This window comes from Microtus oregoni, unplaced genomic scaffold (genome assembly GCF_018167655.1).
Source record: "Microtus oregoni isolate MIOR12 unplaced genomic scaffold, Mior012 000064F_ref0000363, whole genome shotgun sequence".
Classification (NCBI taxonomy): Eukaryota; Metazoa; Chordata; class Mammalia; order Rodentia; family Cricetidae; genus Microtus; species Microtus oregoni.
Genome location: NW_024543874.1, coordinates 3,246,756 through 3,271,577, shown reverse-complemented (window position 1 = coordinate 3,271,577; position 24,822 = coordinate 3,246,756). Strand labels below are relative to the sequence as shown.

Genomic DNA, 24,822 nt, shown 5'->3' with positions numbered 1-24,822 from the left:
CAGAGGCCCAGTTCCATTCCCAGCACCCTCATAGTGGCTTACGAATTAACAGTTCCAGAGAATAATACAGTCCATTCTAGCGTCCAAGGCATGTACATACTGCATGTACATACTGCACAGACATGCAAGCAGACATTCATAAATTAAAAAATTTAAAAGAATAGCTTTTTGTGTGTCAGGTTGTCTAAGGCGCCAGACTCAAGTTTGATAATTTTGCTTCAGTTTCTAGGACCTATAACTTTGTACTTTTAATATAATATCATGATTGACATCTAGAGTTTTCACTGAAAAAAATGTGCATCAATTTTTTATAGTATACATTCTTCTAAGATTGTTTTTAATTACCTTTTCTTTGATCAGAAATCTATCAATAATCACATTGCTATTCTTTTGCTGCATGTATTGTACTATGCATAGATATTGCGTCTCATTCTGTTTGTAATATAAATATTCTTCCACTTGTCACTGAAAGTATTATGTATCTGAATTGAGAATGGTTATCTCTTGTCAACAGATGCTATCTTCTGGCTGTGATTACGCTTAATGAGTCATAAATGACTGCATAAAAATATCAAAAAAAGCCGGGCGGTGGTGGCGCACGCCTTTAACCCCAGCACTCGGGAGGCAGAGACAGGCGGATCTCTGTGAGTTCGAGTCCAGCCTGGTCTACAAGAGCTAGTTCCAGGACAGGCTCCAAAACCACAGAGAAACCCCGTCTCGAAAAACAAAACAAAACAAAAAATAGAATAGCTTTCAATCAAGTTGTATTTTCTATTATTATCAAATAAAGAGACAACCCCATTTTCAAATTAACTTTTATTTGAAATTACTCTTTCCCACATGTATTTTAGAATTCTATACTATACAATAACCCACAAAACCAATAACCCAATACCAAAATTTCTAACAGCAAGTTATACAATTTTTCTAGGTAATAAATAAAGGTTTTCCTTCAATGATTAAGGGAATACTTAAGTTTCTGTAAATTTAACATAAAAATCACACTTTAAGATCATAAGGTTTAACATGTAACTTCAAATATAACATGTCTTATAGGAATCTACAAGCTTTTAATTCCTAAAAGGTGACTTAATTTTTTTAGGTTCCAAGTTACATTCTTCATATTTTCTCCTACAACTTCAAACTTTCTACACTCAACTAATCAACTGTTCCATGCCACTCCAGACAAACTTGACTACTTAAAGTGTTATTTATCTTCCCCCAAAGAAGGTTAAAAAGCAGTTTGTCACGACTGCAGATTTCTAATAATAGGATGTGTACTACAATATCCATCACAAAAGTTTTCAAAAGATCATTTCTTTCTTCGTAGTAATGAGTCGATCTCCGAAAAAGCAGAAAGAACCACACAGTGTAACACTGGGCTCCTTTTTTACTTAGATGTTGAACAACTTAAATGACAATTACACCATTAAGAGAGTAACAAAGGAGGTAAAACGGAAACACAATTGGCCACAGATTAAATAATCAGGGTTTTGTTTTGAGGACTAGAAAGCATTAGAAGCTTGGAAATCCAGAATCAAAAAGAAAAAGGAGGGAAAAAGAGTCCTTAGCCACAACCACTCCATAATTATCAATAGCGTCCTGAAAAAGAACAAAAAAATTATAATTATAGTTTGCCTTGCCTAAAATATTTTTTCAACTATTAACACCGACCACATATCCAAGTATCTCAAAATAAATTACTAGTTAGAAAGATGGTTTCAATGCTACAAAAAACAGCAAATTTTACGTACTTGGGCTATAGGAACGAGATCTTGACCGTGATCTATACCGACTGTAATAAGGAGAAGGCGACCTTCTTCTGTAAGAAACGAGAAAAGAATCAGCACACCATCACTTCACTGACTCAGATGAAGGAAAAAACAAACAAAAACCCTAGCCATTGGGGTAGTTCAGGCTTAATCCCCAAACTCAGAAGACAGATTTCAGTGAATGGAGGACATGCTGTTCCAAGCCAGCCAGGGCTACATCCCAAAACTCGTCTCCCAAAAACAAAAAAACACAAACAAAAAACAAACAAACCCACAAACAAACAAACAGGGGCTGGAGAGATGGCTCAGAGGTTAAGAACATTGCCTGCTCTTCCAAAGGTCTGGAGTTCAATTCCCAGCAACCACATGGTGGCTCAGAACCATCTGTAATGGGGTCTGGTGCCCTCTTCTGGCCTGCAGTCATACACACAGACAGAATATTGCATACATAACAAATAAATAAATACATACACACATACATACAACAAATGTAACTGAGGATTGAGCCCAGGACCTAGCACATACTGGAGAAGCACCTCCAAGTGACATTCTCAGCCCTAAAATTTCTTCATTACCCATCCCACACCAAAATATGTAAAGTCACCGTGTTGATGGATTTGGGCTCAAGTGATCCTCTTATCTTTGTCTCTCAAGTACAAAGGACTACCTTGCCACCATACTCAACTCAAACATCCAGTTTTTATTTATATGTGCCAATATCAAAGTGCTAAATAAGATTACCATCCAGCACAGACTAGACATCCCAGATTAAAACATTACCTGTACCGGTAATCGTAATCTTCATATCTGTCATAGCCTCGATCATATCCTCTATCATAGTAAGAATCTCGTCGTCTACCACCGCCGCCGCCTCCGCCACCTCCTCCTCCTCCGCCACCTCCACCACCACTACTACAGAAAAATGAAGAAAAAAAAAATTATGTATTGTCCAGGATTATTTAATACGAGGAAACCTCCCTTGCATGGCAAATACCCTCCCATCTTATCTTGCTGACTTCCGTTCTGGCCCCTTATGCTCTAACAGAACTCTCTGGAGATATGGCCCAGCAGTTAAGAGCATACTTGCTACTCTTCCAAGATTCGTTTCACTTCCCAACATCCACTTAGTGTGGCTACTCCTGCCTGCCATTCCAGTGGGGGAACTGAACCAGTTTAGGCCTCTAAGGGCACTATACTCATAATATGTAAAGACAAAAACAAACTTTTAAGCCCAGTGTGATGGCACGTGTCTTTAATACTGGCACTCGGAAGGCAGAGACAGGAGGATCTATGAGGTCAGCCTGTCTACGAAGTGAGTTCCAAGACAGCCAACACTCTACAGAGACCCTATCTCAATCAAACAAAGAAACAAAGCATGGGAAATAGAACAAAGTGCATTAAACTATACCTAAGAACTAAAAGAAAGGAAATTAAAAAATAGCAACTGTAGAGGCTGGAAAGATGGGTCAGTGGACAAATGCATTTGCTGCTAAGCCTGACAATTTTAGCCATAGAATCTACATGGATGGCGAGAACCAACTCCTCCAAGCTATATACTTCCTCCCTAACATTAGCTTAATGTAACAAGTCCTGAACACCAAAAAAAGAATGATTCCACTAAAACTACAACAGGGTCTAATGTTTACAGCTGGAGGTGAATTTAAAACCCCTGTTCTTTGTTTATTCCAAACAAGGGACAGTTTCTATTTGGTTTTCTGCAGGTCTACTATTTCCCAATCCACACTTCCCTCAATTAAACAAAATGAAAGCCTGTATCTGCACTCTTCCCGCCACCTGCCATTTTTTGTGTGACAATAGTCCTGGCTGGCCTCAAACTCCAGAGATCTGCCTGCCACTACTTCCTTTCTATTCCTTAAAAAACAAAACAATAACACATTTTTGTTCAATGTGAAAATCATGGTATTTTAAAACAAACAGCAGTATCAATACAATTTGTCCTACAAAGAGGTCTCCAAGAAATACTTATTTTTATCTCACAATTCATGTAGCCACGGTTGGCTTCAATAGTGGCAATTCTCCTTTGCCAGCCTACTAAATGGTGGTATTAGAGACAAGCCACCACACCCAGCAATACTTATTTAAACTGCCTTGGCCTAGTTGATAGGAGAGAACTTAAGGTAGGCAGAGTAGACAGAACTGAGTGCTGGGAAGAAGGACAGAGTGGAAGATGCCATGGATCCCCTGCCTGGGTTGAATGCTAGTTAGAATCTTGCCAGTAAGTCACAGTCACCTGGATATACACAGATTAACAGAAATGGGTTAAATTAAGATGTAAAATTAGCCAATAAAAAGTTAGAGCTAATGGGCCAGGCAGTGTTTTTTGGATGTAAGATAGCCAGGCGGCCAGGACAGCAAGCAGCCTGATCCTCCTGTTACAAGCAGCATGTACTCTTAACTGATGAGCCAGTTACCTTTTCAGTACCCTAAACGATTATATATTGATAAAGTTAGGAGACACATACACACATATACACACAAACACACACAGAAATGGAGGGGATATACTTCTACATTTTTTAAAATTTTTTATTTTTGTATTTATCTAAAAAGATAAAAGATTTTATTTATTATGTATACAATATTCTGCCTCCATGTATGCCTGAAGGCCAGAAGAGGGTACCAGATCTTATTACAGCCAGTTTTGAGCTACCATGTGGTTGCTATGAATTGAACTCAGGACCTCTGGAAGAGCAGTCAGTATTCTTAACCTCTGTACCATCTCTCCAGCCCATATTTCGACATGTCTGGAATGCAGTTTAATCTTAAATATGTTGGAAGTTGAATTTGCTTTGCAGTCTGGGCCCTATACCCAAGCCCTAAACATGCTAAGCAAGTCCTCAATCCCTATAAAACACGAAATCTTACTGAGTTGGTCTGCCCATGTAAATGCCTGGTGTAGGTGTGTGAGCTCTCTTGGTTATAGAATAATCCACACGAATTCTTCTACCATCCAGCTCCATTCCATTTGCTCTTTCCATAGCCTATAAAAAAGAAAATCATTCATAATTTACTGATCTTGAAGTCATTTTTAGTTTAAGTATGAACTTTTGAGAATAGCATAGCAATTCAGCTTGCATAGCAGACTGTCAGCATTTCCAGAGCTAAGTATTGTCCAGAACATATTTAAGTTGCCAAATAAATGCCACCAAGATCTGCTTTACTTACAAAGATCTTAGATATTCAGAATAGATAGCTCACACCAAATACGATGAGCTAGCTAAGTTTTTTTTCCCCCCCGAGACAGGGTTTCTCTGTGGCTTTGGAGCCTGTCCTGGAACTAGCTCTGTAGACCAGGCAGGTCTCGAACTCACAGAAATCCGCCTGCCTCTGCCTCCCGAGTGCTGGGATTAAAGGCGTGCGCCACCATTGCCCAGCTTGCTAAGAGTTTTTTTTTAAAAATTAAAACTTATAATCCCCCCACCCACTTTAAGACTAGATATTAATGTCACTCTGAATGGCTTAGAAATTACAGTTCTGTCTATGTCTCACAAGTGCTAGAAATACAGGTATACACCACCATGCCCACCCTAACCTACCTCTATTCTTGCTGTTCAGTTTGTAGTTCAGTATTTTTTGTTAAAATTCACTAAGTAGCCAAGAAGTGATGATTTAAAGGGATGCAAGAGAACAATTGTAGCTGGGTAGTGGTGGCACATGCCTTCAATCTCAGCACTCGGGAGGCAGAGGCAGGCAGATCTCTTGTGAGTTTGAGGCCAGCCTGGTCTACAAGAGCTAGTTCCAGGACAGGCTCCAAAGACAGAGAAACCCTGTCTCGAACTCCCTGCCAATTGTACTAACTTGCACTCACTTGTTGAGAACTACACACAATTTTAAGTCAGCACTGCCCTAGCGATCTCCGTGTAAAACACAACCTGCTTGCATGTATCATCCCACTCTTTGTGTAGCCCTGGCTGTCTTGGAACTCACTCTGCAGACCAGGTGAGCCTTACCTGCTTCTGCTTTCTGAGTGCTGCAATTAAAGGCATGTGCCACCACCAACCAGCTCCCATTTACTTTTTTTTTTAAAGCCATAATAATGTATTATACTTTAACTATTTCAGTAAATGGAAAAATTGGCAAGTATTTAAGTTGCCATTTTATGCTATAAAGAATATAGTTTAAAGAATTAAGCTAAAACAAACAAGTAAACATGAAAAAGTGTGTGGACACAAGCATTTCAGATTGTATTTCTCCCTAGCTTTACTTAACTGGAGAGTCTCCTGCCCTGCCAGGTGTGGAAAACAGGTCTGGCATCAAAATAGGTTAACTTTCTTCTATTCTTTCCCCTATTCTGCTTGTTTAGATCATCCACCCAGCCATCACTGGTCTATGCCTGCCTCCATCACAAGCGCTGAAATTACAGGCATATACCACCAAGCCTGGCTCATCTTAACCAAAAACAGGAATAATAACACCTTTAATCTCAACACGTGCGAGGTAGAGGCAGGCAGATCTCTGTGAGCTTGAGGCTGAAGACAGAGCTGCAGTGAGACCCTGTCCAACAAAAAAACAACAACAAAACCAATAAACATCCCCACCCTCAAAAAAGGAGCTGGAGAGATGGCTCAGTGGTTAAGAATACTGGCTGCTTTTCCAGAGAACCCAAATTCAATTCCCAGCATGCACATGGCAGCTCACAGGTGTCTGTAACGTCAGTTCCAGGGAATCTGGCACCTTTGCACAGACATGCATACAGGCGAAACACCAATGAACATAAACACATAAATCTTAACACAGAAAAAGCAGGAATAAGCAAGCCACTAAACCACACTAATAAAAAAGTTGTGATGACTGAGAAATTAAGACATTGGTATGCCTATGGGATAAATAACTTACAAACTAAGAATCACATAGTTTCTTAACTTCAGCATCATTAAGACTTGAGCTCTGGGGGTCATCTAATCTATGAGAACCCTTACACATTGTGGTTTTTAACATTAATTCTGATAGCTCACTTTATGAGGTCAGATTTCAATTAGCATGTAATTTATACCAGAAAGCATGAGCTGAAAAGCAAAACTGGCCTTTTAATTGTAACACTGAACTGAGTTCCAATCAGGTCTGACAGTCAGGAGACATGTTCATGGAAATGTTATTAACAGACTGTTAGTAGTAATGCTGCATCATTATTATGCACACCAAAAATTCTTTCAAATGAAAATTATAAAACAAGATTTACCTCCTTAGAGTCATCTATCCTCTCAAAATACACAAAAGCAAATCCACGTGACCTGCCAGTTCGCTGATCATAAACTACATTGACACCACTCAACGGTCCATATCGAGAAAATACTTCACGAAGATCTCTTTCTGTTGTGTACAAACTGAGGCCAAACACTCCCAGGCAAGTATTGGGATCTGGATTCGCCTGTTGAATAAAGGCAGAAATAAGTTTTCATTAAAACTTCAATATAAAAAAGATCAAAACACATTCTTCAAAAAAGATCAAAACCTTCTTTGGAATAAGCTTTATAATTACAGTCCGTACAAAACAGTCTTTTTTTAAAATATTTATTTATTTATTATGTATGCAACATTCTGCTTCCATGTATACCCACACACCAGAAAAGGGCACCAGATCTCATCACAGATGGTTGTGAGCCATCAAGTGGTAGCTGGGAGTTGAACTCACGACCTCTGGAAGAGCAGTCAGTGCTCTTAACCACTGAGCCATCTCTCCAGCCCCCTTCTCTGCCACTCTTAATCCAAAACAAAATACCTCCGTGTTTCACATCCAAATAACCTCCATATAAAAAGTATTACGTGCATCCAATACCATATAAAAAGTATTACACACATTCAATAAGAGTATAAGTTATTACACAGATTTTTGCTATTTTTTGGTATTTTCTTCTTCCCTGTAATAAAACTTGAGTGGAAAAGAAACATACAACAAAACTTGATTGTCTTACACCTCAGTTTATGAATTTCATTTTAATTGGTGAACATATCCCATTTTTTTAAACCCATGGAAAAGGGCTGGGTGTAATTGTGCATACCCAAAATCTCAGCAAAAAAAGAGACAGAAGGATTCCTGGTGCTCATTGTACAGCCAGCATAGCCAATAGGTGTGCACCAGGTTCAGTGAGGCTCTATCTCAAAAGATAAGGTGGAGAGTAACTAAGAAAGATAATGGACATAAGCTCTGGTCTATACGTGCACACCTATGCAGACTAAAGACTCAAGGGCTAGAGAGAAGGCTTGATGGTTAAGACCTCATACCATGTTTCCAGCACCCATGTTAGGAGGTTTCCAAGTTGACTGTTCATTACTTTAACTCCAGAGGAATCAATGTCCTTTCTGGCTATCTTGGGAAATGAACTCACACAAACTTCCTGCCTTAGTGATCACAACACTTACAAGGATAAAGCAGGATTGCCGAAGTCTACCTTATCTACATGGCAAAAACCTGTTCATACAAAGTCATGAAAATATACTTTATTTGTAGTAGGCTCATGAAATTATGTAGACTTGTTCAGATGGTAGCATTTTCTTTATTAGCAAATGCATAACATAAAATGATTCACTTTTTTATTTTTTGAGATAGCACTTCACTATGTAGTCCTGGTTGGCCTGGGACTCAGGATCTGCCTACCTTTGCTTCCCAAGTACTGAGATTAAAGTATCACCACATGTAACTAAAATATGTATTCTTCCTAGAGGACCACTTTTTTCATAAAAGGTATTACGCCATGGCTACACACTGGAGAAAGAGAACACCAAGTTTCCATTACTCATATATACATACCCTGCTGCCTGTATGTCTTCTGCGATTAGACATTGGAGAATGACTCCGGCTTCTTCGTCGACGATACTCTGGCGTATAGGATCTACTTCGAGATCGTCTCCTGTGAGAGTGGGACCTGGACCGACTGTACCGTCTATGAGAATGTCTCCTTGACCTTGACCTTTGAAAGAAATAAACTCAGGTAAAATACTGAATCACAGGGCTGGAGAGTAGCTCAGCAGTTAAGAGCATTTGTTGCTCTCCCAGAGAACCCAGGTTTAGTTTACAGAGGATCATTAACCACCTGTAACTCCAGTTCCAGGGGATGACTCTTCTGGTCTCTGAGGGAACTGCATGCATGTGGTACACTTAATACAGAGATGCAAAATATCTAACTAAAAAACTTTTAATTTTTGTTGCGCTGCTTTTTGTACCAACCCCTTATTTGACCTCAGAAAAGGTGTTCTGTTTGTTTAAAAAAAGATGAGGGGGTTGAGAGATGGTTTGGTTGTTGAGAATATAGACTGCACTTGCAGTGGACCTGACTTAGGTTTCCAACACAACTTTCTGTAAGGGATCTGATATCCTCTTTTGGACTCCGTGGGCACCTGCTTGTGCATGCACGCGCACACACGCCCATGTAATTTACGCGTATGTGTACATGTCTGTGGATGCCTGCCATAAGTGAACTGCAGATCCCCTAAAGGTGAAAGGTGATGTTACAGGTGGTTGTTTGTAGGCTGTTAACCACGTACGGAGAACCAAGTATCAAATGTGGGTCCTGTGGATGAACAGCAAACATTCTTAGCCGCTGACTATGCCATCTTCCAAGCCCTTATTATTTCAGATTTCTATTTAAGCTCATCCCTTCACTCTCATTTCATCTTCCAGTAAAAAAGTTAAAACATACTTAAAGGAAAGACATACGAACAGTAATCCCAGTGCTCAGGAGACAGAAACAGGAGTATCTCTAGAACTAGTCAGATCTTATTTCTTTCCTTTTTTAAAAAATTAATTATGGCCGGGCGGTGGTGGCGTAGGCCTTTAATCCCAGCACTTGGGAGGCAGAGGCAGGCGGATCTCTGTGAGTTTGAGGCCAGCCTGGTCTACAAGAGCTAGTTCCAGGACAGGCTCCAAAACCACAGAGAAACCGTCTTGAAAAATAAAAAATTAATTATGTATACAATCTTCTGTCTGTATGTACCCAGAAGAGGGTACCAGACCTCATTACAGATGGTTGTGAGCCACCATGTGGTTGCTGGGAATTGAACTCAGGACCTTTGGAAGAGCAGGCAATGCTCTTAACCTCTGAGCCATCTCTCCAGCCCCCAGATCTTATTTCAAAAAAGAAAATAAAGAAAGAAAAAGAAAAGCAACAACAACAGGGTATGGTGTGCATGCCTTTACTAACCAAGAGGGACAACAATCTCAGTGTTCCAAGCCAGCTAGCTAGACAGTGAGACCGTGTCTAAATTGAAAAAAAAGAAAGGAAGGAAGTGATAGAGATGCACTTAGAGAATAGGAACTAGTAAAGAGCAAAGAGTATTGAGGTAACCTGGTGTTAAGTTCTTGAGTAAACAGACTAAGAGAGGAATGAAATAAATCTAATGGCATACTACCAGAGAAAAATCATTTGAGTGGGAACAATACTAATGAAGATATTCCTATTCTCCTTAATACTAATTTTAGTGCAATCCACCACCACCAATAAAAAGAATCAGTTTTTTGGCTTGGACAGATAGCTTATGGGTGATCACCATAAGGCAGAGAACTAGGAGTACAGATCTTCAAGTCCTGTAAATGTTGGCCAGGTGTGGCTACTGGCCTGTAACTCCAGTTTTGGAAGGTAGAGAGACTAGGGACTCTCAAAACAAGATCTCTGCCTAGAACAGGCACACTGGCAAGCTCTGGACTGACCGAAAGATTTTGCTTCAGACAGTAAAGTGGACTAAAGATGTGCGTATCTAGTATTTCTGTTTTAAACTGTCTATGTACAATGTACTTGTGTGAGCACATGGGTAGGTCAGAGGACAACTGCAGCAGTCTGTTCCACCATTTGGCTTCCAAGGATTAAACTCAGAGAATTAAGTGTGGCAACAGGTGCCTTTACTCAATGGGTAGTAACTAACAGATGTGCCAAGGAATGATTCTAAATTCTGCAGTCTGAGCCATCGGTGAACTTTCTGTACGAAATGCAGCTAAAAGGAGACCTAGCACAAGCCCCTTGTTGTGAAGAAAGCAGTTTACACATTCTAAACTCACCTGGATTTTGATCTTGATCGAGAATGGGATTCAGAATGTTTGGAAACCCGTGATGGACTACGAGATCCTGACCTGCTCTCTGATTTTACGCGAGCAGGAGTTCCCGTTGGAGATTTTGACTGAGAGCGAGACTCCTAACAAAGAAGACAGTATTACAAATGGCACTGGTCACGTAGATGCCTACCACCTAACATTTAAAGTACCATAATTATTTATTTGATTGCTCCTGAAAAACAAATGGTTAGGCAACACCCTCCAGAAAAAATTTCAGCTCATTAATATCCCATTGTTAATACTGCTAACTGTCCTCAATAATTCCCTACTTGAACCAGATCACCAATTTTCTATTAACTAAGTAATCATGCAAATTCATCTACAACTTGATCATACAGACACTGGAACATAAACCATACATTTACTTAACCTAGGACCCATTCATTCTTCCAGATTCTTTTAATTCTACTTCACTCTTGCTTTCTACTTCTCTTCATTCTTCATTGAGTTTTTCATTTTTCATACTTCGTGTATTCTTCCCCAAACAATTCAAAATAGCCTTAAAAAAATATTCAAGTGCTTCTATCTGACCAATCTTCTGTTCAATTTTTTCCCCCATTCAATTTTAATTTTCTGATCTTTAATACTTTTCATTAGCCTTCTTTTATCTTGATTTATCTTCCACATTCTTGGAAAAAACTCTTCAATTTCTTCACGAACATTAACCTTAATGGAAAAAGAACATTTAGTATATTTAAGCACGTGGGGATTATAAAACTCTGCTGGAGTTCAGAATGTTATCTACCATATGGAAAGGCCAGCAGGAAAGTGCAAATAACTAGTTTATTTAAAAATAAATTAAAAAAACCAATTTTTTATAGTATTTAAAAATGTTCAAATGTGTAGTCTAACATAATTTACTGAATTTCTCTAAGTTTTAACCATACTCTTTACCCTCCTCCCAAGCCCATTCTAGTTCCTAATTTTAATATAAATGTAATTCAAACATAAACTACAATTCCCCCCACCTAAATATTCATTTTCCACTTTTACAGGCTGAAGGATCTTACTGATCTTAGAATTAACTTTCAATAAACCACACTAAGAAATTCAGGTACAGCCAAAGCAAAAAACATCCCAGGCCAAAATGGCCATACACACCACCTGAACTCACATGATAGCACACATGCCAGAGATAAAAACCATTACAAGTTTGTAAAATTATACCTCCCAATTTTGACTACCATTTTCACCCAGATTACCAGAAAGATGTGTTTTGAAGACAAGCATCAAAAAAAAAAACAAAAAACAAAAAACAAAAAGAAAACAACAACAACAAAAAAAAACTAAAGGAAAAGAGCACAAAGTTTCTAACAATTTCACTTTGGCTTGTAAATTCCTGAAATGTATGCTGTTGTTTCAGGAGACACAAATTTGCATTTTGTAACCCAGGATGGACTATGGTTCACAGAAATCCTTGACTCTTGTACCACTTAAATACCATAAAGCACAAACAAAATATGCTTGTCTTTGCTTGATTCCACTGCTTTCTGCACATCTGCACTCCTTGCAGGGGCATCTGTGTATACTGCTGATGAGAAAGACATCTCCTTCATGCCAACTGGTTTCTGAAGTTAGTTCTACATAAAAACTTACCAAATATTTTATAACTGATTAAAAAAGCACGGTAACTTACTTGATTGATGTTGAGACCCATACAATCAAAACAGAAACCAAAATTTGGTGCCTCCATCCACTTAAGACTCAGTTATTAATGCAAAGAATTAGTCCACTCTTACAAAAACACATATTCATATCAATTTTCATTTATACAGTGAGATATCCCACATCAAACATGGTTCTCTGTAGTGCTGAGAGGACTAAAAAGGGCCTGGTGGTAGGTAAGCACTTCAACTGGACTACATCCTTGGACCCTTTCCTTGAAGTTTAATTCAATGACAACCTTTCCAGTGGTTTTTTTCTTCCTTCCCTTTCCCCTGAAACAGGGTTTCTTAGTATAGCCCTGGCTGTCCTGGAACTTGCTCTGTAGATCAGGCTGGCCTTGAACCCACAGAAATCTTCCTGCCCCTGTCTCCTGAGTGCTAGGCTTCAAGGTCTGTATCACCATGACCCCACCAACCTTTCCAGTGTTTAGTCTTTCATATCTAGACGGCTGCCTGGAGCAAAATACTTAGTGCTTAAAGAAATTTATTAAATTTGCTTGTAATTGAAATCGCAAAGGGCTGGTTCAAAATCTGAATCAAGAGAATGTCTTCCTTTTAGTTTTCCTCCGTCTAAAACAGACCCACTAGCGTGGCATTCAAGTATGCTGCTGCAGAAGTACAGTGGTGGCAGCAGTGTTTACACATGCACCACAGCCTCTATACATAAGGAGCAGGTTTTGCTGAGATACTATAAACCTTTAGTTTTACTATGAATTTAAAAAAATCCTATGTAAGCCAAAAATTAATTTCCAAGCCTCTCCTCATAAACATTGTTTTCAAAAAATGACTTCTTTCAAAAAATTACATTTTAAATTTATTTTGTGTGCATATGGCCAGAAAGCAACTTGTTAAGAGTCCACTCAGAAGTTGGGTTATGAAATGTGGCAGCAACTCTTACCCACTGAACCAACTTGCTGGCTCCAAAAATTACTTCTGGAGACTCTAATAATTCAATTATTTATATCTACACAAATAGAATAGAGTAATAATATATAATACACAATATGCTATATATGTGTATGCAAAAAATAATAAACTTAAAAAAAATCCCAGATCTAGAGCCACAACAAAATATCAGTTTGCCAGAGTATCTTTTAAAAGACATTTTAAAGGTGTTTTCTCTTCTTTCTGGCACTGCTGGGATTGAACCCAAGGTTGTCGCATGCTAGTCAAGCACTGTAATACTGACTTACAAACCCAGTCCAAAAGTATCATTTTTTTTTAAAAGACCCATGGGGTCACAGTATCTACAGCTGTTTTATTTGACCTCTTATCTTCAGGAATCTTCTATAAACAACATTCTAGAGCAGTCCCCTTAACTGTCTGCTAACACCTATCATAAATGTCACAGACTTATACTATGAACAATCAAATGTTACAGAATATGGCCATACTAATGCTTATTGTTTAAAAAATGTCTTATTTCTCAAACACTAACTAGATAAATGCCACTTTCACTAAAAACTGCATTAGAAACCAGGTTCCAGTAGTCACTTATGGAAGACAGATATTAAAACAACAACAACAACAAAAAAACCAACCTCTGACCCATCTTCTTAAATGAAACAATTTCAACTTTTCAGTGAACTTTACCTTTTCTCTTGTTTTTTTCGAGACAGGGTTTCTATGTAGTCCTGGCTGTCCTAGAACTCACTCTGTAGACAAGATTGGCCTCCTACTCAGAGATCTGTCTGCCTCTGCCTCTCAAGTGCTGTGATTAACGATCACCATTACTGGAACTTAACTTTTTTCCCCTTTGTTTTTGAATTGAGATTTCATTATGTTGCCTAGGCTGACTTCAAACTTGTGGTATCAAATGAGCCTCTCCTCTCCATTCTAAGAAACTGGAACTATACAATCATGTGTGACCACATCTGGCTAATCTTAAATTTCAAAAGAGAAATTCATAACCTCATTTAGAATTTGGAAACATAAATTGCAAGGAAGAAAAAAAAATACAGGTAAGGTGGTTCTCTGTCTTGTCTCAATAGACTAAGCATTTCTAAAAGCTGTCTTATTGAAGGGATAAAGATTCCTTCCATCTACCTTAGACACTACAAACCACAAAGAAGCCAGGAGAAGGCTTTCAAAGCACAACTCACCCAAACAGGTTCTAGAGTTTATATGGACAAACTGTTACAGGAACATATAAGAAAGCAATAGGAAACTCAGTATTGCAGATGCAAAATATAAAACCTAAATACTTAATATTCAGTAAATATGAGTAAACTTATATAAACATTATAATAACCCTTTTAAAATACTAGGTCCAGGCAATGCCACCAGATTATAGGGACAAACTTAAATATATTCAAGTCCGTATGTACATCATGTGAACAAACTTTCAGTTTTTTCCCTAGTCCTTTAAGGTAGGAATTTACATAGAAATAAACCAGTGGATTTAAAACAAATGCCCCAAGAAGAAAATGCACTTTGGTTGTCCAAATATTATACTCTACTTATCAGGCTACAGTAGGGACATTTATGCTTTCTTTCTCTGGGATACAATAGGGTAGTTCTTTAACAGAAATTAGGATGTGAAGCCATCTCTTAACATTCTGTTTGTCTGATACACCACGAAGTCAACGTGGTCTCTAACTACAAAGGCTCACGGACAACTCACATGACATGTTTGTATTCTCTAAACGTTTGGCATAATTTAAAAAACTTTTTATCATAAATGGCTTAGTGTCTAGCAATCATAAACTTTAAACTTATGCCACAGATATCAGGTTATCTGCAAAACTTACAATCTTTTGGTAAGAATTTTTAAGATTGCCCATAACTCTGACCGCTTATGTGTTTTGATAAAATGTCACGTTCAAAAGCTGGTATAAAAAATGACTGCAAAGGGCTGGGATGTAGCACAGTTGTTTAAGAGCTCTCCTAACAGGCACAAAGCTGAGCTGATGCCCCATACTTGGGTGTGGTAGGTAGCCTGTGCACACGCTCTTAGCAGTGGTGAAGCTCCATGTTCAAGGTCACTGGCTCCTCAAGTTTATACGGACTAAATTGGCTTGGGTATGTTAAAGCCAATAAACAACTAAAGCCAAAGTAAAAACCAATCACCAAATTCTCCATTCATAGTTTCATCTTCATCTCTTTCATGAAGGTATTAATCACAAGACAGGGTCTTGATTTCAAGGGGGAAAAGTAAATTTTCTTCTATCAGGCCTACCTACTCATACCTCTGATGAATACCACAACAAAGACTATAGACAAGTATATGTACAGCTCACATTTTCTTTTACTGCTGGCCTTCTACATTTCCTAGTATTTAACAATCAATCTCTTCCTCAATGTGACTGTTATATTTTCACCTCTACCTGTCCTATTAAACATGCTAAGATTTACGAAATAACAGAATCAATTCACTTAGCACAGAAATATATACCTTTTACAAAGATCATGATGCCTAAGCATCTACTGACAATATCATTTTCTAGTCAGCTGGGCTCAAGGAAACTATTATGCTGATTAGTCAAGCAATTTTTCCCTTGCTAAACTTGTTACTAAGTTATAAGACAATTAGCTTAAAAAAGACTCATCTATAATATTTGCTCTGTTAGTCTCTCAGATCTCAAGGCTCGGGGCAGAAAGCTGCGGCAAATTCTCACCACTTCCCAAGTACCACCATGTGTGTCACTTCATGGTTTTTTAATTCCCATTTTAGGAGTAGTAGAGTGCAAACGCCTTACCATCTATAAAATTATAGCAATGCACTGTACATGAATTACAAGCACTGCTGCTTTTCAAAAGTCTGCCTTTTACAAGAAAGTAGGGATAGGGTGGAGAAAAAACAGTGGAACATACAACTAACTGGTTTAATGATAGCATTTAAACACACTGGATTTAAATCCAACACCAAATTCAGGGTTAGTACTATTCCCACAAAGTAACAGCTTTATCTTTCCTACTTGGTTTTCTGGTAGTTCAGGCTATCTGCAACTCACTATGGCCTGTATCTACAGCAATTCCCCTTCAGTGCTACCAGATTTGGTTAGCCATTATCTCCCTCTCCACCGTGATCCCATTCCATACAGCCCAACTCCTGATTCTCCTATCCCTTTCAAGAGGGATTGATTATAGGCAGGTTCCACAATGCCTGGTTGCTTTAACCCATGGTTTTTCAAGACAGGGTTTCTCTGTGTATCTCTGGCTGCCCTGGAACTCACTCTGTAGACCAGGTTGGCCTCAAACTCAGAAATCTGCCTGCCTCTGCCTCCTGAATGCTGGGATTAAGGTGTGTGCCACCACTGCCCGGCTTTACCCATTTTTTCTAAAATCATGTATCAACTGGGAGTGGTGGTTTGTGTGCATTGGCAGGCATGTAGGAGTCTGTTCTTTCTCCACCATGTACACTGCAAGGACTGAAATCAGGCTGTCAGGTTTGGTGGCAAGTGCCTTTAACCACTGAACTGAGGCTTAAAAAGGCTGATTTCATTCTTTCATTCATTATCTCTGTGTTGCTCTGGCTATCCTGAATTTCACTATGTGGACCAGGCTTGCCTCTGCCAGAGTGCTGGGATTAAAGGTATGCACCACCACACCCAGCTTTAAAAAAAGATTTTATGTGCACACGTCTGTATTAGCATCTGCAGAGGCCAGAAGAGGGCGTTGGGATTTCTTGGAGCTGGAGTTACAGACAATTGTGAGCTACCTGATGTGGTTGCTGGGAGAGACCAACTCAGGTCCTCTGGAAGACACTAGGAAAATCCAACCTTCTCTTACTTCCACTCTACCTGCCCCCTTAAGCAAATTAATTTTAAGTAAATGAATAAAATTAAGTTGCAGAACCTTAATTTAGTCTAAGAGGTATGACAAATCATATTTTAAAATTTCACACATACAAATTTTCATTAAAATTTTGTGTTGCTGGTTTGGAGAGATGGTTCAGTGGTTAAGAGCACTTCCAAAGGTCCCGAGTTCAATTCCCAGCAACCATGATGGCTCACAACCACTTGTAATGAGAACTGGTGCCCTCCTTCTAGCCTGCACGCATACATGCAGATTGAACACTATATATATAATAATATAATCTAAAAAAAAAAATCTGCGTTGCATATATTGATGTGCACCACTTACATCCAGGTGCTAGAGGCTAGAAGAGAGCACTGGATCATTTGGAAACTCAAAGGTGTTGTGGGTACTTGATGCCAGTGCTAAGAACAAACCTGGATCCTCTTCATGGTCAGCAAGTGCTCTTCACAACTGTGCCACCTCTCCAGTCCTCATAAAGATCTTAAACCAAGCCAGGAGGTGGCACATTCCTTTAATCGTGGTACTGGGGAAGGCAAGAGGATCTCTTTGAGTTCAAGGCCAGTCTGGTCTAATTCCAGCCAGGATAAACTCCAAAGCTAGAGAAACATAAGTCTTGAAAAACCCAAAAACAAACAAACAAAAAAACCCACCACCACAACTTAAGTCCCAAATGAAAACTTTTAACTTCCTTTTCTCATAGAGCCCCCCTCATTTCTTTATACATGTATATGTGTATGAGTGTGTGGGGGTTTGCCTGCATTTATTTCTGAGTATCATGTGCATGCCACATCCATAGAGGTTAGAAGAGAGTGTCGGAACCCTTGGGGCTGGAGTTACAGATTGTGAGCTGTGGACCCCTGGCTGACTTCAAACTGATGGTTATCCTCTTGACATCAAGTCCTGACTGATGGGATTAGAAGCCTAGGCCAGCATGCATGACTATCTCTTCCACATGTTAAGATATTAATACATACGCATTTGTGTATGTCTGCATGCTTTCATACCTGTGAAGGAAGGTCAGAGGTTGAAGTCAAGTATCTTGCTCTATCACCCTCCACCTTACTGTTTGAGATAGGGCTTCTTATCGAACCCAGCGCTCTCATCTATCTATTGGTTAGCTGAACTGCCTAAAGAGTCCTCCTTCCTCTATCTCCTAGCACTGGAAATAAGTAAGACACATGCTCTGTCAAGCCTGGTTTTTTACAACAGGTGCCAGCGTTTGGAACTTAGGTTTACATACTGCAAGCACTTTCCCCACTGAGCCATATTCTACAGTCCATAGATAAAAACTTTTAATTTCAATTAGTACAGGTAAATTTGCTAATTTTTCATTCTTTCTTTTTTCTGTAGCTTTGGAGAAAACAAATTTCTGTTTTCAAGAGATTAGAACAGCAACTGAAAAAGAAGCAAGTTTTGCGTCCATTCCTCTTAATTTCTACAAAGGATATTAAGGTCAAAACTCTAACTTTGGATAAGTTTTATAATTAATTAATTAATTAAAGTGACAAATAGATTCCAGCATGTGAGTTTGAAGGTCAGCCAGGCTTACACAGCAAAATATAGACAAAATGTCAGCCAAACGGGCTGAGTCACCTTCCCTCATTCCCAGCTCCAAAAGAACACTGGGTAAAACCCGGTGTGGTGGCACCTGGCTATAAATTCCAGCACCTAGGAGAAGCTGAGGCAACAGGATCTTGAATTAAAATAAGCCACGAGCTTCAGTTCCCTGGTCAGCCGGCCGCCCCCCACTCCCCGGTCAATTTTCCAGTGCTTGTTAAGTTGATATACACATACACTAAATGAAGTGCTTATGGAACTATTTGTCTTTTTCCCCCTTTAAAGACAGAGGGCCTTACTGTGTACCCTGGCTGACTTGGAATTCAGAGGTATCTTCCTGCCTCTGCCTTTCAGTGCTGGAAACTAATGGTGTTCTAATGACACAATCATTCTCCTCTTTTATTATTCTGTATACAATATTCTGTCTACATGTATGCCTACAGGCCAGAAGAAGGCACCAGATCTCATTACAGATGGTTGTGAGCCACCATGTGGTTGCTGGGAATTGAACTCAGGACCTTTGGAAGAGCAGGCAGTGCTCTTAACCACTGAGCCATCTCTCCAGCCCCCTCTCCTGTCTTTCTTGAAAAGGATTTCTAGTCTTAAATAATTCAAGCTGTGTTCTGTTGCTCTTGTATCAGTCATTTTGGTCTTATATTTCCTTTCAGGATTCTCCCTACCACCAGATTCTAGAATTCAATCATCCGACTCGCATGTTTTTTAATTAAAAGATTAACTTATTTATTATGTATACGGTGTTCTGACTGTATATATGTTGGCAAGCACAGATGGTTGTGTGTCATCATGTAGTTGCTGGGAACTGAACTCAGGACCTTTGGAATAGTAATAAGTGCCATCACCTCTCCAGCCCCCTGACTGCACATTTAATCAAACTTGTCTGACACTTATTTCAGCACTTAACCTCATATACTTGTTAACAGTTTTAGACCCAGATATGGATTATCAAACTAGGACTACAAATCCTTGTTAGATTAATAACCTGAAATATGGGCTAGAGAGATGCTGTGGCAGTTAAGACAACTGGCTGCTCTTCTAGGACCCTGGTTCAATTCCCAGCACCCACTTGGTAACCTGACATCATCTGTAACCCTAGTCTCAAAGGATGTAACTTCCTCTTTTGGCTTCCTCAGGCACTGCATGTATTGGTTTGTAAGATATGCAAGCAAGCAAAACACCCACACACATACAATAAAATTAAGGGAGGGGGAGAAAAGAGATTATGGATATACAACGAGCAGTTAACTGGGGCTTATATGGTCTTCTGGGTCTTGGTTCTTTTTCTTTTGGTATTTCTCTGTGTAACCAACCCCAGCTGTCCTCGGTAGCTAGGTTGGCCTCAAACTTACTCAGATCTACCTACCTCTTCCTCCTGAGTACTGGGGTTAAAGGTGTGCCCCAGCATGGTTTGGGTGGTTCATTTCTAAAATGCTGACAGCACTCTAGCCATTGCTAGATTATCAGGAAAAATAAGTTTATAAAAAGTATCACAAAATAACTTTGAGGTCTGAATTCTAAAATACTGTAAATGGGCCGGGCGGTGGTGGCGCATGCCTTTAATCCCAGCACTCGGGAGGCAGAGGCAGGTGAATCTCTGTGAGTTCGAGACCAGCCTGGTCTACAAGAGCTAGTTCCAGGACAGGCTCCAAAATCACAGAGAAACCCTGTCTCGAAAAAACCAAAATAAATAAATAAAATACTGTAAATATATTTATATGTAAATATTTTGCCTTCAGTGTTTGGTAGACCTTAGAAAGTCTCCACTTAGCCAAGTGGTGGTGGCACACACCTTTAATCCCAGCACTTGGGAGACATAGGCAGGCGGTCTCTGTCAAGGCCAGCCCGGGTTACAAGAGTTAGTTCCAGGACAGGTTCAAAAGCTAGAGAGAATCCCTGTCTTGAAAAACAAAACAAAAAAAGGTTTCCACCCAATTTTAAATACTTTTCCTGAGATGGAACTATCATGTTCCCCGTAACATCCTGAAGATAACAGATATACTCTTCTCAAAAATTCCTAAAGAAACTAAAGCAATAAAAAAACTAGATTAATAATCTTTAAAAAGTAACAACTAATTAACCCAAAATCTGGCTACTGATCTGTCAAAGCTTCCCCTAACATACTATATTGAGAAAAGTTTGAAGTGTGACTATCATAAATAACTTCAACAAATATATCATCTAAAAATCTTTTAGGGCTGTTACCCTCAAAAGCAATGAGAAGGGGGGCACCACTGCTGTGTCACATGAAATTTCATCACTGTTGATTTATGGCCAGCAGAAAACAAAAACTACCATATTAAATACCAAGTTGTTATAAGAAAAAGGAGTAGCAGAGCACTTGCCTGGCACCTACAAGCCCTGGGTTCCACTCCAGCAAACCAAACGACAACAACAAATCCAGGCGAACCTTCAGAAAAGCCTCTAGTCTTCTAATTTTTTTTTTTAAAATTTATAATTGGCTGGGTGGTGGTGGCGCAGGCCTTTAATCCCAGCACTCGGGAGGCAGAGGCAGCGGATCTCTGTGAGTTCGAGGCCAGCCTGGTCTAGAAGAGCTAGTTCCAGGACAGGAACCAAAAAAGCTACAGAGAAACCCTGTCTCGAAAATAAATAAAAATAAAAAAATAAAAAAATTTATAATTGGTGTTTTGCTTGCATGTATATCTGTGTGAGGGTGTCAGATCATGGAGTTACAAACAGCTGTGAGCCATCTCTCCAGCCCCGAGTCTTCTAATTCTTTATATAGTGTGTCAACCTAAATGAGCCACGAGTACCATTTTAAAAATGTCTCTACAAACGGCAGAAGAGGGGGAGTTAGAAAACCCTTTTTTTGTTGTTAACTTGGCTGTAAAGGCCTAAATAAATTTTAACTGAAAACTCGATTCGGGAATATTAAGTATTTTGGGGTGGGTAAGGCGGTAATTGTTTACTACTCCTTCCACTAGCCAACAAATCAGAAAAGAATCAGAGCAATTAGTAGCATTGGTGCAAGTTCTAGAAACCAAACCGGGCACTTTAAAAAAGACAAACTGACAAAAAATATCTTTTCCTAGTTAACTATTTTCACAAGTAATACTACTACCTCCAAATATTTTATGATCTTAAAACAATAAGCAGGTACAACCATATTCAGTCTGCAAATTCATACAAATATTTCAAAGATAAACAATTCTGATGCAGTCCTAGTGCATAATCCCACAAAACAAGAACGAAAACCCCTCTTCCTCAATCTGATTTAAAGGACAGATTACCGGCGTCTGTATCTTGAGCTTTTTCTAAAAGGAACACATTCTTTCCTGCCGACAAACCCCTCCAGTGTTTTGTTTTGTTTTTTCTCCCTCACCCGCCCCACTAGAATAAATACCAATCCAACAGCCGGAACACTCGTAGCCTGGGACTTTTCCCTTTTTTTCTTCTTACAGGGTTTCACCAGGACTCACTTTCCTCGGTTTCTACTAGGGCAACTTTGGAAAGAAAGCTCAAAAGCCGGTAATAAACGTTCTAATACACTCAAGTGAGGATAACGTAGTCTTTGCGCTGCTTTACAGTCACGGGACCCAAGAAAACCTCGAATCCCTTCCTGGGAGATGGGGGAGGGCCTGAAAACTTCAGGTAATAGCAATGATGAGCTAGTTTCCCCCTTTCAAAACTGAGCCACGAAATTCGTTCAATTGCGTAAGGCTAAAGTAAGATGCCTTGACAAGTTTAATCATAAGAACCTGTAAAGGAGTTTTCAGAAGGCCAAGGAAAGAAAGCATTAGGAGTTGAGACCCAAGGAGGCCAACATGGAGCAGTCAGACGGCCAGGCGTTACTGCGTTGCCACACTCATCCCGAGATGAAAGGAAAGAGGACATTAGGGGACAAGGTCCTGGCGTAGTTTTCCCTTCACAGCTCTCGTCTTAAGAACTCCTAAGGGTCGCTGCGGTCGTTGGCTAACCACTCCACTGGGCTCGTCCCACCTCCAACCTCAAGGCTCTCGCCTTAGAGACGCCACGCCGCCGGTTCCGCCGGAGACGCGGCCGCTCGCTGCAACAGAGAGCCAAGGAGACACAGGCCCCAGCTAGTCCCGCGCCAGCAGCGCCACCCCGCCCGGACAACAGCCCCGCGCGCTTCCGACCCCGAGCCCCCGCTGCGATGGCCGGGGTGGCCGGAGACGCCACCGCGGGAAGCACCTACCACTATCCGGCCGGAGGGAGCGCCCCGCCGCCTCCTGCCCCACCGCGCCGGGGACCCGCACCTCGGAGCAGAGATGGGAAGCTGAGAGGAAAGGGAGCGACAGGAGAGGATAGGACCAGGCCAGGTACCATCAGCCGCCAGAATCGAGCGCTGCGGGCTAGCGGGGCGTCGGGGCAGCCACGGGGGACCCCGAAGCCATCTTGGGACGTGAGGACGCGCTCGCGGTGGCCCTGCGGGCTGCTCCCGCGGGCCCCGGAACCTCGCCCGACCGACCGCGCTCGCCCCCGAGCCCCGGAGCATCGGGCCGCCGCCGAAGACGGCTCCCGCGGCTTTGTACTCACTCTGCCCTCGAAGTTGTTCTCCTCTACATCACTCATGTCGGCCAGGAGCTCCCGAGAACTAGACAAGAGACAAGTCTCGGCTCGAGGGCCGACGGCCTAGTGACCCGCTGTCTGGACTGTGGGGAGGAGGAAGGCGACGGCAACAACTGCCGGGGCGCTCCACTCCCACTAGCTCGCACGCACGGGCAAAATGGCGCCGGCACCGCCACAAACCTCCTGGTGTCCCCGGCGTCTGACGTCAGGGGGCGGGGCTCTTGCGTCACCAGCTCCGCCCCCCCACCCCGGGAGGCTTTGTGTCCGCCTGTCCTAGCGCGGGAGATTGGCGGGCTTCGGGAGCCTGGTTCCTTGGAGTCTGGTCTGTTTGTACCCCTCGTGCTGGAATTAAGGCGTGCGTGAATATTTGCTGTTTTTAACGTTGAAATAGCTGTACGTGCCCAGTTGGGGATATACGGAAATGCAAGGAGTTCCTTGGTCTTTCCTGATTCCAATCTCCCTCCTAGACTTTCTTTATTTATTTATTATGTATTATTTGTTTGTTTATTGGTTTTTCAAGACAGGGTTTCTCTCTGTAACAGTCCTGTCTGCATGTATGCCTGCAGGCCAGAAGAAGGTACCAGATCTCATTAAAGGTGGTTTTGAGCCACCATGTAGTTGCTGGGAATTGGACTCAGAACCTTTGAAAGAGCAGCCAGTTATCTTAACTGCTGAGCCATCTCTCCAGCCCTTTGTTTGTTTGTTTTTTGAGACAGGGTTTATTGGTTTTTTTTTTGTTTTTTTTTGTTTTGTTTTTCTTTTGAGACAGGGTTTCTCTGTGGCTTTGGAGCCTGTCCTGGAACTAGCTCTGTAGACCAGGCTGGTCTCGAACTCACAGAGATCCGCCTGCCCCTGCCTCCCGAGTGCTGGGATTAAAGGCGTGCGCCACCACCACCCGGCGACAGGGTTTATTGTTTGTGTAGACTTGGATGTGCTGGAACTCACTCCTTAGACCAGGCTGAACTCACAGATAATCTGCCTGCTTCGTCTCCAGAGTGCTGGGATTAAAGGCGCAGGCTATCACCTCGTGGCCAGATTTAAAACAAAACAAAAGTTATATTTGACTAGATATTGACCTGAGTGAGAGAATGTGGTCTTAACAAGTGTGAGGCCCCGGGCTTGATTCCTAGGCCTGCAGGGAGAATAGCACCTGGAGCACAATACCATGTAACAGGTTCCAAGACCTTAGCACAACTGCAACCACAACAGAAGTACCATTCAACCCATAAGAACATGTAGACGGCCGTTGGAACACAGTCCAGGAACGGGGCTGTGAGAGGAAAACTTGGAATGCTTGTGAGCAAACTCCAAAAAAAAAAAAAAAAAACAAGACAAGAGTCTTATGACTTCAATTTCTTCAAAACATGGAATTGTTCTTTTAATGTGGTTTCCTGCTCCTCCCAGGTGCAGCAGATAGGGGTGAGCTTGCTTTAGATTA

At 40.8% G+C, this 24,822-nt stretch overlaps 1 protein-coding gene across 4 annotated transcripts; it reads right to left on the bottom strand.

The window, feature by feature from the left end:
* Positions 1-807: 807 nt before the first annotated feature.
* Positions 808-23,564, bottom strand: Tra2a (transformer 2 alpha homolog). 4 transcript variants are annotated; one of them, XM_041640632.1, is made up of 9 exons: positions 23,352-23,564; positions 23,011-23,091; positions 10,783-10,916; positions 8,542-8,701; positions 6,973-7,161; positions 4,659-4,774; positions 2,553-2,684; positions 1,755-1,822; positions 808-1,602 (listed from the first exon to the last, which is right to left on the bottom strand). In XM_041640632.1, the coding sequence occupies exons 1-9, from the start codon at positions 23,385-23,387 to the stop codon at positions 1,592-1,594; spliced, it is 927 nt and encodes a 308-aa protein (XP_041496566.1). In that variant the 5' UTR covers positions 23,388-23,564; the 3' UTR covers positions 808-1,591. The 4 variants fall into 4 exon arrangements, with proteins under 4 accessions (XP_041496566.1, XP_041496567.1, XP_041496568.1 ...); XM_041640633.1 differs by having other exon boundaries at positions 1,755-1,819; XM_041640634.1 differs by having other exon boundaries at positions 2,559-2,684.
* Positions 23,565-24,822: the final 1,258 nt, after the last annotated feature.

Bases quoted from the DNA above. Each gene is read 5' to 3' on its own strand.
- Tra2a (XM_041640632.1), bottom strand. From the start codon at position 23,387: ATGAGTGATGTAGAGGAGAACAACTTCGAGGGCAGA. The intron at 10,917-23,010 runs GTAGGTGCTTCC...CTTCTTTGTTAG, and splicing joins CTCCCTCCGGCCGGATAGTG to GAGTCTCGCTCTCAGTCAAA. The intron at 1,823-2,552 runs GTAATGTTTTAA...CGTTTCTTACAG, and splicing joins GATTACGATTACCGGTACAG to AAGAAGGTCGCCTTCTCCTT.